Source organism: Panthera onca, chromosome C1, assembly GCF_046562875.1.
Source record: "Panthera onca isolate mPanOnc1 chromosome C1, mPanOnc1 haplotype 2, whole genome shotgun sequence".
In the NCBI taxonomy this organism is placed as follows: Eukaryota; Metazoa; Chordata; class Mammalia; order Carnivora; family Felidae; genus Panthera; species Panthera onca.
Genome location: NC_138346.1, coordinates 103,422,913 through 103,436,337, shown reverse-complemented (window position 1 = coordinate 103,436,337; position 13,425 = coordinate 103,422,913). Strand labels below are relative to the sequence as shown.

At 35.2% G+C, this 13,425-nt stretch overlaps 1 protein-coding gene across 8 annotated transcripts in view; it reads right to left on the bottom strand.

Moving 5' to 3' along the window:
- Positions 1-13,425, bottom strand: part of PTPN4 (protein tyrosine phosphatase non-receptor type 4) — a 217,401-nt gene that overhangs the window by 1,662 nt on the left and 202,314 nt on the right. For all 8 annotated transcript variants that reach the window (XM_060625472.2, XM_060625474.2, XM_060625476.2 and 5 more), the window contains 4 exons: positions 12,410-12,556; positions 10,273-10,401; positions 7,671-7,819; positions 6,231-6,366 (listed from right to left, as the gene is read on the bottom strand). In XM_060625472.2, coding sequence (XP_060481455.1) covers positions 6,231-6,366; positions 7,671-7,819; positions 10,273-10,401; positions 12,410-12,556 — 561 coding nt within the window. The remainder of the gene's footprint in view (positions 1-6,230; positions 6,367-7,670; positions 7,820-10,272; positions 10,402-12,409; positions 12,557-13,425) is intronic.

Below are 13,425 nucleotides of genomic sequence, written 5' to 3'. Positions count from 1 at the left end.
TGGAACCACATAAATATACCCCATAATTAGAATGTTAATTTAACAAAATCTCTGTAAGTTGAAAATAATATGAAACGATCAATGTGTGTATGTAGTTGATGGCATAACCACATAGAGAGGAGTTATTTCAAGGGACTTTTAAACAGTAATTTGAATATCTCATAGATATATCCAAAAAAGAGAAAAAAAAATTCTTTTCAGTAACGATTCTGTTGGTGGTAGTAGTGTTAGTTTTGTTATTTTGAGATGTTACGTCATGTGGAATAAAACAAGGGAGTATTTGTGATAGTCTAAATCTTTCATTGCTGATATTGTAGAGAACCATTATTCTTGTTAAAGAAGAATGGAAATAAAGATGTAAGGTAGAACACATCAAGTAAAAACACTGAGGTCCTGAATTTGTATTGGAAGCATCAGTAGTAGCTCCTTATACGTTTGTTTTCTTCACTGTGGCAATGGAAGATTTCTAGAGACAAATACTAACACTAACCCAGCAGCTTAAAATACCTAGTGCTCAGAAGGTGATCCCTAAAATAATTTCTGAAGACAAAAACAAAAAAAACAGTACTTTTCTGGAGAAATTATGATTCTAAAACTGGGGCAGGAAATGCACATGCCTGGACATTTTTATTGGTAGCAAAGAAACTATCCGTACTAGGGTCTTGACAAAACAGCTTAGGAGCCGAGCTGAACAGGTTCCTACTGGCCAAAAATGGGACAGTGTAGGCATCATTAAAAAAAAAAAAACAACTACAACGAGTTGAAATATATCACATATGTTTAAATCCACGATATCAGAATAATATCAAAGCAAACAAAAGTATGAGGTCACCAGTGGGAGAGGCAAGTGAACCAACTCATTATACTGAAAACTGATATAGGAAAGCACAGCCTATACCACTGGTTAACCAAATAGCAGAAGAGAACTTTCTCTTTAAAGAAGTATTCCAGCTAATAAACAAAGAAGGAATAATAGACTATTATCATTCTTCAAACCCCACCAGTTAATGATGCAGACACTGATCACTCAAGGCCACTAACATCACAAAAAGAAAGACAACGTTTAAGTGCCTCTTGAAAGAACAAAATACCACCTAATTTGTTCAAGTCTATAGATCCATTTACCACTTTTAGGAAACACAGATAATACTCGGTTTATTCATCAAATAAACTGCAGGAAAAAAGAAAAGAAACATAGAAAGAAGCAACACATTAAAAGAGATTTAGGAGACATAAACCAATCAAAATTTGTGGACTGTATCTGAATCCTGATTTTATACAAACTGTAAAAGCAAAAACTCATTGTGTATGATACAATCCAATAATTTGATTTCTGGGTATATATACATACAAAAAAATTGGAAGTAAGACCTCAAAGAGACATTCATACATCCATGTTCACAGAAGCATTATTTGCAATAACCAAAAGATGGAAACAACCCAAATGTCCACCAGCAGATAAAAGGATAAACAAAATGTGGCCTATACACAATCAAGAATTCTTCAGCCTTAAAAGAAAGGAAATTCTTACACATGCTACAAAATGGATGAACCTTGAGACTATAATGCTGAGAGAATCCAGTCACAGAAAAACAAAACCTGTATGAAGCTACTTATATAAGGCATCTAGAGCAGTCAAATTCCTAGAAACAGAAAGTAGAATGCTGGTTGCCAGGGGATGGGAGGAGAGGGATATGGAGAGTTGTTGTTTAATGTGTATAGTGTTTTAGTTTTGCAAGATGAAAAAGTGCTAGAGACAGGTTACCCAACAGTGTGAATACACTTAATACTACTGAACTGCGTAATTCAAAATGGTTAAGATGATAAATTTTATGTGGTGTGTTTTGCTACAATTAAAAATCCATTATGTGTGAATATAGATACAAGAATCTCAAGAAAATATTAGCCAATCAAATCAAGCATCATATAAAAAAAATTACACACCATGTGCAAGTAGAATTTACCCCAGGAATGCAGGTTAGTTTAACATCTGAGAGTCAGTCAAGATACTATACAACATTAATAGAATAAAAGACAAAAACCACACAATCATTTCAAGAGACATACGTACACAAAAAGCATTTGACAGAACTGAACATCTTTTCATGATGAAATTACTCAACAAACTAGCAACAGAGGGAACTTCCTCAACCTGACAAAAGGCAGCTTGTTAGATACTTAGTGGGTAAAAAACTGAAAGCTATCTCCCTAAGACCAGGAACAAGACAAGAGTGTCTGGTTTTACCACTTTAACATTGTACTGGAAGTTTTAGCTTGGGACACTTGGGAGAAAAAAGGGGGGACGGGAGTGCCTGGGTGGCTCAATTGGCTAAGCCTCCGACTCTTGATTTCAGTTCAGGTCATGATCTCATGGTTTGTGAGTTTGAGCCCCACACGGGGCTCTGCACTGGCAGCATAGAGCTTGCTTTGGATCCTCTCTCTCTGCCCCTCCCCTGCTCAAGCGCTCTCTCTCTCTCTCTCTCTCTCACTCTCGAAACAAACTTAAAAAAAAAGAAAGGAAAGGCATCTAAAGTGGAAAGGAAGAAGTAAACTATCTCTATTTACAGATAGTATCTTGTATATAGAAAATCCTAAGGAATCCACTTTCATAGGTAAAAAATTATTAGAGTTAATGAATTATTTCAGCAAGGTTGCAGGATACATGATCAACATACAAAATCAACTTTATGTCTATACCCAAGCAATGTATACTCCCAAACTGAAATTAAGACAACAATTTCCCTTAAAATAGCACCAAAAAGACTAAAAAGCTTAATAAATTTGACAAAAGAAGTATAAGACTTGCATACTGAAAACTACAACATATGAAAGAAATTAAAGACGACATAAATAGATGGAAAGACATTTTGTGTTCATGGTTTGGAAGATGGAATATCATTAAGATGGCAACACTCCCCCACAATGATATGTAGATTTAATGCAATCCATATCTTGCTTTTTTTTGCAGAGAACATATAATGAATCCATATAAAATTAATATGGAAAAGCAAGGGACTCTGAATAGCTAAAACAGTCTTGAAAAAGGAACAGAGTTGGGAGAGTCACATTTCCTGACTTCGAATTTTATTATAAAACTATAAGTAATCAAGACACTATGTAAGTAGTATAAGGATAGGCATATAAATCAATGGAACAGAGTTGAAAGTCCAAAAATAAACCCTTACATTTGTGGTCAACTAGTTTTTGACAAGGAACATAGAGACAATTAACAACAATCTTGGGGTGCCTGGGTGGCTCAGTCGGTTAAGCGACTGACTTCGGCTCAGGTCATGATCTCACGGTTGATGGGTTCAAGCCCTGCATCAGGCTCTATGCTGACAGCTCAGAGCCTGGAGCCTGCTTCAGATTCTGTGTCTCCCTCTCTCTCTCTCTCTCTCTGCTCCTCCCCTGCTCGTGCTCTGTCTCTCTCTGTCTCTCAAAAAATAAATAAATGTTAAAAAAAAAATTTAAAAAGAAAGAACAGTCTTTTCAACAATGGAGTGGAGACAACTGGAAAGCCACATGCAGAAGAATGAAACTGGAACCATACCTCAAACTATATGTAAAAGCTAACTCAAAATAAGACACACATGTGAGAGCTAGACTATAAAACTCTCGGAAGAAGCAGAAGAATAAACCTTTGCAGCCTTGAGTTTCGGCAATGATTTCTTAGATATGACACCAAAAGCATATGTGATTTAAAAAATATATAAACTAGACTTCATCAAAATTAAAAACTTCTGTGCTACAAATGACATAATCAAAAAAGTAAAAGAACGGCATGGAAGAAAACATTTGCAAACCATAGACCTACAAGGCACTTGTATTCAGAAAATATAAAGAACTCTTACAACTCAACAATAAAATGACCAAAAGAACAAACTGAAAAAAGGGGAAGGGGCATCTGGCTGGCTCAGTTGGTGAAACGTGTGACTCTTGATCTAAGGCTGTGAATTCAAGCCCTTTGTTGGGTGCAGAGATTATTTAAAAATAAAATCTTTAAAAAAAATAAAAGGGCAAAAGGTTTGAATAGACAGTTTTCAAAAGAAGATATACAAATAAACACATGAAAAAATGCTTGAAAGCACTAGTTATTAGGGAAACACAATCAAAACCACAACAAGATACCACTTTATGTTCAGTAGGCTAAAATAGAAAAAAGAGAGGGGTGCCTGGTTGGCTCAGTCAGTGGAGTATGGGACTCGATCTCGGGGTCACAAATTCAAGCCCCACATTGGTGCAGAGACCACTTTAAAAAGACAGATAATAACAAGTGTTGACAATGATATGGAGAAAACAGAGCCCTCATACACTGACAGAAGAATGGCAAAATGGTATAGCCACATTGGAAACAGTCTGGCAGTTACTCAAAAGGTTAAACAGAGTTACCATATGACCCAGCAATTCCCCCTCTGGGTATATACCCAAGAGAAATGAAAACATATTCACACAAAAACATACACAAATGTTTATGGTACCATTATTCATAATAACCAAGAAGCAGAAATGATCTAAATGCCCATGAACAGATGAATAGATAAACAATGGAATACTATTCAGGCAAACAAAAAAAGAGAAAGAAATGAAATATGATACACTCTATAGAATGGATAAACCTGTAAATATTATGCTAATTAAAAGAAGTCAATTATAAAGACCAAGTTGTATGATTTCATGCATATGAAAGGTCCAGAAAAGGTAAAGTTACAAAGACAGAAAGTAGATTAGTGGTTACCTGAAGCTGGGCTGGGGGGAGGCTAGAGACTATATGAGGGAAATGGGTATGGGGTTTCTTCTTCAGGTGATGAAATATTCTAAAATTAGATAGTTGTGATGGTTGCAAAACTCTGTGATATACTAAAAACTAATGAACTATATACTTTAAAAGGGTGAATTTTGTGGGCGCCTGGGTGGCTCAGTTGATTAAGTGTCCAACTTCGGCTCAGGTCATGATCTCACGGTTTTTGAGTTCAAGCCCTGTATTGGGCTCTCTGCTGTCAGCACAGAGTTAGCTTCAGATCCTCTGTCCCCCCCTCTCTCTCTGCCCCTTCCCCACTGCTCTCTCTCTCAAAAATAAGCTAAAAATTAATAAATAGGTAAATTTTGTGGTATGTGCATTATATTTCAATAAAGCTGTTCTATAAAAAAGACATGATTTATATGGGACAAATGAAAATCTGAATATAGGCTATTTGATAACATTAAGAAATTACTGTTTATTATACTTACATGTGATGATGGTATTGTGATTTTGTTTAGAAGAAAAACCACTCTGTACCTTTTACAGATACACACTAAAATATTTATAGACAAAATGATCTGATGTCTAGGATTTGCTTCAAATATGGGAGAGTAGGTGGCACTACAGATGAAACAATATGGCAAATGCTGTTGGGTTTGAGTACTCAACATAGTGTTTGATTATCTACTCTTGCGTTTGATTATGTTTATGTACTTTTGTGTACATTTGAAATTTTCTATAATTAAAAGCTAAAAAAAATGACAGGCATTTATTAGATCACACAGGTCGATTCACTTCAATAACTTTAATGCCACCAACAATACTAATATTTCACCATGGCTTAATACAAAAAATAATCTTAACATTAACTCTAAAATTCTTCTTTTTATTCTTGGGATATAATTCAGAGTCTGTGTAGAATACAATAAGTGAGTAGCTTAATTTCCATAACTTTTTTTGTTGTTGTTGTTGTTGTTGTTGTGATTCAAGTTCTTATGTTAAAAAGAATGTGATTTCACCACAGCTGTTTCATGGAAAACAGGTCTATCAAGACTCTCCAGTTCTTGGCATCCCACTTGACTGACACTTAATAGAGGGAAAGTTCCTCTGCACCTGTTTAAGCATTCAAGGATTAACATGATAGGGTGGTACTAAGAAACATTTTCTGTAAAAGATCAGTTAGTAAATGTTTTAGGTTTTACCAATCATATGGTACCTGTTGCAACCTCTCAACTTTGATACTTTAGTATAAAAACAGTCATAGACAATATGTAAAGAAGTGGGAATGGCTGTGTGCCAATAAAACTTTATTTACAAAAACAAGGGGTGGGCCAGATTTGGCTCACAGGCAATATTCACCAACCCCTATGCTACGGGTTACTGGCTCCTGGTAAGGAATTAAAATATAAAAATATGGTTTGGCATATATAATGGTAACAAAAATCATCATGTTGAGAATACACACAAGTACATAAAGTGCAGTACTTACAGGTGTTTGGATCATCATGGCTCGTTGATCTCTCATTGTTCTTACAATGTCTAGTGGATAAACTGGTTGATTGCATTCAATGAGACACATGGCTGTTTCCATAGTAATAAGAACCCCAGTTCTTCCAATTCCAGCACTAAAAAAGTAAGGGGCAAGGTCTCATTGATACTATCCTGTTACACTTCTTGTGGCTTTTGTGCAGTAAATTAAAGTACTGAATGAAACATAATACAATGGAATAATTTGATTTTAATTAAAAGTTTTATATTACAAAAGTAGAACCCAACTAAAAAATACTTTGAAAATTGAAAAACTTTTCACACGTAATATAGATTAAATGGTTTGTATCCACCCCTTCCCCATTGTTAGTGTAAAAAGGCTACTTTAAAAGAGTCACATTTCAGTTTTAAAAATCTGAACAAGTATAGAAGCTTACTGGAGCAACCTCACTTTAAAATGCAAAATAACAAAGTTACAATAATCATTAACAAATGTACAAAAGACAATAGTATTTTACATATTCAAGTCAGTTTTTAAAATCAAATTTAATTTTGATTAAACTTTAGAATTGGGATAGCCAAGAACAACTTTTTGAAGTATTCTCTGTGAACATAGCTATAGCAGCTTTTGGGGGCTTAGGATATGAAATGGCCAAACGTGTTCATCATTCCTGACATTTTTCCTCTCAGATATCTGGTCTATAATGTGTTTTGATAATTTGAAAGTCTGCTCTTAAAAAAGTGCTGGAAAGTTTAAGGATGAAGAGATACCTTCATTTATTTATTCAGAAGATTCAATACAGCTTCTGAATGAATCACTTAACGACAGAAATGACTAGGATAAGGAGAAGATAATTTCAGTTTCCTACTCTGGGTTGGTGGCAGTGAAGGCTAGAGTGATTGTACCTGGCCCTCTGGAAGGCAGAATGGGGCCTGAATATGAAAGCAAGAAAGGGTAGCCTACCATTGTTCACCTAGGGCTCATAGAAGTGGCATAGCCTCTGATGATACTGGGTACAGCCACTCCAAGAGGGGAGGGTACTTAACAAATATCCTGGGAGGGGTCACAGAACGGGAGGGAGTACCTTGCTGGGAGGAGAAAATCTAAACCTTAGGCTGCAACTGAATGCCTACAATATTGTATTTCATCAAGTCTAAGATGCCAGCCATTATAAGACACCCAATGTCTGAGAGGTAAACTGTGAAAAAGACAACCTTCTAAGAATTAATCAGTAAAGTATTATTTTTACTTATGATAATGTTTCAGACAATCATGTGTTGGGACATACCTGCTGCTTTCCAGCTTCATTTCATAGCTTTAGGTTCCCTCTAATTAAAATAGCGATGATCACAATTTAAGGACAAAATAAAATACGCATTTCCTTTTAGAAGTGACCTATCTGGTCAGCTATTCAATCATAAAAGACAGAAAATAGAATACCTGCAGTGAACAACAATAGGTTCTTCCTTGCCAGCCCTCTTATTTCGTACATGACAAACAAAATCCAGAAAGTCACTGGAATCATCGGGGACTCCATGGTCAGGCCAGGCTATGTATTGGATCTGAGTGAGTTGACGACTCTCATTTTTCTAAGTGTGAATGAAAAATTATGCACTTTGACTAAGGAATTATCTTTAAGGTATAAACATTTATGTCATTTTAATTTTAGAAGAAAAGCGAGAAAAGTATTCCCACTACACACAAAAAGTAATGCAGAAATTCAATAAAACCCCAAATTTTAATGAAAAAGAAAGAAACTGTTTCACAGAAACAGTTGTATCCATTAAGTATTGTCTACCTGGATCACTACTCTTCTGATAACTCAATTTGTCTATTTGTATTTTTCAGATGACAATCAAATAAATAAGCAAACCAAGTTAAGATACAAAGAAAGGTGTGAAGAAAACTAAAAAGTGTTAGGTGAACAAAATGGTAAGGTAAAAAAACTTTTATAAGCAAAATTGGGCGAATTCTGAAAAACACAAGTGAAATAATGGAAATTAGGAAAACAAAATCTCAAAATAAATGTGGATTAAAAACTGGAGATCATAAGAACACAAAGTCAAATCAGGGCTTAATTCTTTTTTAGGAGCCAAGAATCAGTAAAATGGAGAAAGGTACTGGATTTATGCATCTCATTTCTAATCTTGACTCTGCCGGTAAGCACTTAATATATCAGAGCCTTACTGTCTTAAACTGAAAAATAACACCTCCAACCCAAAGGGATAGTGTTATTTTGAAAGGATTCTATGAGAAGACCTATAAATTACCCCATCAGCTGTTTGGAATCATATTCTCAAAAACTGGTAGGTATGGTCATTCGACACTATTAAATCTGGCTACAGTCATTTACATTAAAGGGAGCTTCCAGAAAAGACCATAAAAGTACAAGGTGATTAAGAAAGGAGCTAATGAAAGAAGAATTCCCAAAGAGACCTCAGAATAACCTGATAAGTAATTTTTTAGTATCCTATGAAATGAGATGGTTATCTACAATAGACAACCTTTGATTATTATTATTTATTATTTTTTTTTTTTAAGTAGGCTTCACACCTAGCGTGGAGCCCAAAACAGGGCTTGAACTCATGACCCTGAGATCAAGACCTGAGCCCAAGATCAAGAGTCAGATGCTTAACCGACTGAGCCACCCAGGTGCTCCTTGATTATTAACATAAGAATTTAATTAATTTAATGTACCAATAATTACAAAAATGGTTAATGTAAAATTATCTTTTATTATGTTTTGAGGTAGTGTCTGTCTTTCTATTTATCCATGTATGTATGTATTTGGTATGGTAACAAATGTATTTTCCCAATTATATTTGTCCCAAACTTTAAAAACTAATTTGTGTCTTAGCATAGTTCTGAGGTACTCAGGGTTTGCGAAGAAAAGACACTTTAATATTATAAACTGCCATGGGTAATCTATAGGTGGAGCATAAAGAGACTATGCTGAAGCCATATACAGCCTTTCATATCCATTTGGGAAAATGAAGAAATATCTTATGGACTTACCTTGTTACATTAGACCATGAGCTATACAATATATGTCCCTAAGCCCTAAATTCATTCTGATGGAATCTACAAAAGATTTTGAAAGTTTAATTTTTTACTTCTTATAACCTATTCAATGCCAGATTCCTTTATTATACATCAGCACGACTTCTAGTTCCTTCCCTCTGGGTCAGTAAAGCTGTCTTGCTGGGCTCCTTTATTCACATTCTGGGAGGTAGAATGGGGCAGGGAGGGGGAGAGGAAGCTCTCATTTCCTAAGGCTTAACCATTGATGGGGTAGGCATGGGTATACAAAGGTAGTAGACTGTACTATTTGCTCTTCTCGAGCCCCCGTCAAAACCAAAGGTGGCTACAGGGGAATCTCTAGCTGCAGGCAGTGAAAGTGGGGTGTACGGTCTTTAACAGCCTGACAAGACTGGCAACATGCCACCCTCCACACACATCTTCCAAGTGGGTTACTAAGCCATCACTTACTAATCAGTTTCCATTTCTAGCTCTGGATTTGGAAGCAAAGAAGAGTGACCCAGGTGGCAGTAAACTAGCAATTAGAAAGCTATAATCTGTCTGCTGTCAGAGGATCCTGCCTACAATCTTTTCCTTCTTAATACTGAGGAGACTGTGAACGCTCTCCTTTATACTCTTTTACAAAAAGGACAATAATTTGACAGCTTTTAATTATTCTATTTCCAAAGATATACCCAAATACTTTACTGATGTTACTGGTAGGAAGAAACTAAACACAAACCTGGCGTAATTTTTAATGAATAGGCAAAGTATTATGAGTAATAAGTATTATTTACTAGAATCTTTTTTTACTGACCATTCATATCTACCTAGAGAAAGTGAAAATGCATTTAATATAGCAGGAGAATACATTTCATAAGATTCCAAAGAATCCCAAGGAAGCAAATAATTCAGTAATTTTAAAATAATATTTCCTAGTTAACCAGGACTCAAAACATTTTTGGCTTTCAAAGTTTTACCTTGAACATAAAAGTTCTATTGAGTGGATATCCTGCCTTCCTACCTCTTGGTTAAATAGTGTCATCTTCCTGAAGATATATGCTGTGTTTCCTTCTTCTGAGTGGCAGGTGACTTGGTAGCATCCATAGGATGAACTTGCTGTGGGTTCTGGCCAATACTGGTGACACTTAACCTGACATCAATAGATTTAAGAAATATATAGAATTTAGGTTCTTCAATTTTGAAAATGTTTTACTTTTTGAAAACTTTTAAGCCTACAAAAAAATTACAAGAATAATTTGAGGAACCTTCATATATCCTTCACCTAGATCTGCCAACTCTATTAACATTTCTTCATCATTTTTTCTTTGTAATAATAATGTTTGGATAGATTTTGAGACTGCAAATATCCTGTTTATTACAAGCTTTCATCCAATGATTTACAATTTTTGATTAATTCTTGTGTGAATTATTTACTATGACAGTGGCAAAATGGTGCATTAATTCTTATATTTCTAGATTTAAGTTAACAATGAGAAAGATTCTCTAAAATGCCAATGCATTTATTTTCATAATTAGGATTAAATTTTTTTAAGTTTATTTATTTTGAGAGAGACAGAGAGGGACAGCACAAACAGGTGAGGGACAGACAGACGGGGGGAGAGAGAGAGAGAATCCCAAGCAGACTCTGCCCTGTCAGCACAGAGCCCAACCTGGGGCGTGAACTCAAACTGTGAGATCATGACCTAAACCAAAACCAAGAGTCAGATGCTAAAGTTGACTGAGCCAGCTAGGCACCCCATAATTAGGACTTTAAAAAAAAAAAAGCTTTACTGACATATAATTCACATACCATACCATTTGCCCATTTAAAGCACACAATTCAATTAGTTTTAGTATATTTACAGAAGTGTGCAACCATCCACACAATCACTTTCAGAACATTTTTTCACTCCCAAACCCATTAATAATCACTGTGTGTTCCTCTATCCTAACCTCTTCTCTCATTCTGGACCTAGGCAACCATTAATCCACTTTTCTGTCCTCTGTGAATTTGCCTACTCTGGACATTTCATATAATGAAATCATACTGTGCGCGGTCTTTGTTGACTGCCTTTGTTCACTTGGCATGATGCTTTCTAGGTTCATGCATGTTGTAGCATGTATCATTTCTTCATTCCTTTTTATTGCCAAGTTTTATATATATATATATATATATATATATGATTATACCATGTTTTATTTGTTACATTTTGATTGTTTCCACCCTTTGGCTATTATGAATAATGCTGCTATGAACATTTGTGTACAAGTATTTGTGTGGATGTATGTTTTCATTTCTCCTGGGTATGCCTAGGAGTGAAACTGCTGAGTTGTAACAACTCTTATGGTTAGCCTTTCGAGGAACTGACAGACTGTTTCCCAAAGCAGCTGCACCATTGTACAAATTTACCAACAGTATAAGAGGGTGTCATTTTCTCCCTATCGTTGTCAACACTTGCTATTATCTGTCATTTTTATTTTAGTCATCCTATTGGATATGAAGTGCTACCTCCTTGTGGTTTTGATTTTTGCATTTCCTTTGTGACTAATGATGCCAGCCAAGCACCTTTTCATGACCTTACTGGCCATTTAAATATCTTTATTCAAGAAACATCTACTCAGAATATTTGGCCATTTTTAAATTGGGATTCTATCAGGGCACCTGGGTGGCTCAGTCAGTTGAGCGTCCGACTTAGGCTCAGGTCATGATCTCACAGGTCATGAGTTCGAGCTCGGCGTCGGGCTCTGTGCTGACGGCTCAGAGCCTGGAGCCTGCTTTGGATTCTGTGTCTCCCTCTCTCTCTGCCCTCTCCTTCCCACTCTGTCTCTCTTTCTCTCAAAAATAAACAAACATTAAGAAAAAAATTTTTTAATTGGGGTTTTATCATTTTATTGTTGAGTTGCAGGAGTTCTTTATGTATTTTAGATCCAAATCCTTTATCAAATAGCTATTAATCCATTTAGATAACAACTGATAATAGTAGTTAACATTTATATATCATATTTATTATGTGTTAGTCACTATGATTTTAATCACAACACAAGAAAGTAAGTTTAAAGGTTACAAAAAAGACTAAATCAACGTGAATATTTTGACCATATATGCAATTTAATTTGAAAACAGCGCAAGCATTGTTTAAGATTCAAGTATGACTTACTCTGCCACGTTCAACTTGTGTGGTCAACATTACAACCATGGAGGAGCCTTGTTCCCAAGTCATCTGCCAAAAATCTGTACAAGTGTGTGGTAATGGCCCTTGACAAGCAATATACTGATTTATAATGCTAGAAGAAGGGATTTCCATCTAAAAAGAAAAGGACACAAAACTAAAAGTCTTTTACATTATTACTTTTTACTGTGATCAAGTATATGAAAATCATCCACTAAATAATAACTGAATACAACTGATCTCAAAAAGCTGCAAAGTCAATAAAACTTTATTAACAATTTCTTTATCTATAGAAGAAATTTCTCAGTAGTTTTATACATATTTATCTTTTAAGTATTGGGAATAAAAATTAAAATATTTTCCAAAGCACTCTTGTGGGCTTAAGAGCAGCTTTACAGAAAACCCTGCTTTAGAGGAAGAGACTTGCTACAGAAATAAAAAATATTTGTCTCTAAACAGCTTACAGGTAAAATTTGCAAGAAGCAAAAATTCTGCCGTTTGTTTTAGTTCAGACTTTACAAATAATACACACTATATAACATATATACATTATACTATATAACATATATAAGAAATATACACACACATACAATAGAAAAAGATAGTAAAAATATTTTAAATTAATTATTTTTAAGAAGAAGTAAGATCGTGAGTATTCGGGGAGGATTATCATCCTACTACATTTTGAGACTTCATTAAAAAAGAAGAAAAGGTGACACACGCACATGGCACTGGAATAATACTAAAGGGTGAACAGAAAAAGAGGTCTCACTCTCTTCCCAGCCTCTGGTTCACACCCAGAAGAACAATCGTTTTTGCTAATTTCTTTATTTTTTTAATTAAAAAAAATTTTAATGTTTTTTTATTTTCGAGACTGAGAGGAGACAGAGTGTGAGCGGGGGAGGGGCAGAGAGAGAGGGTGACACAGAATCCAAAGTAGGCTGTAGGCTTTGAGCTGTCAGCACAGAGCCCGCCGCAGGGCTCGAACCCACAAACTGTGAGAT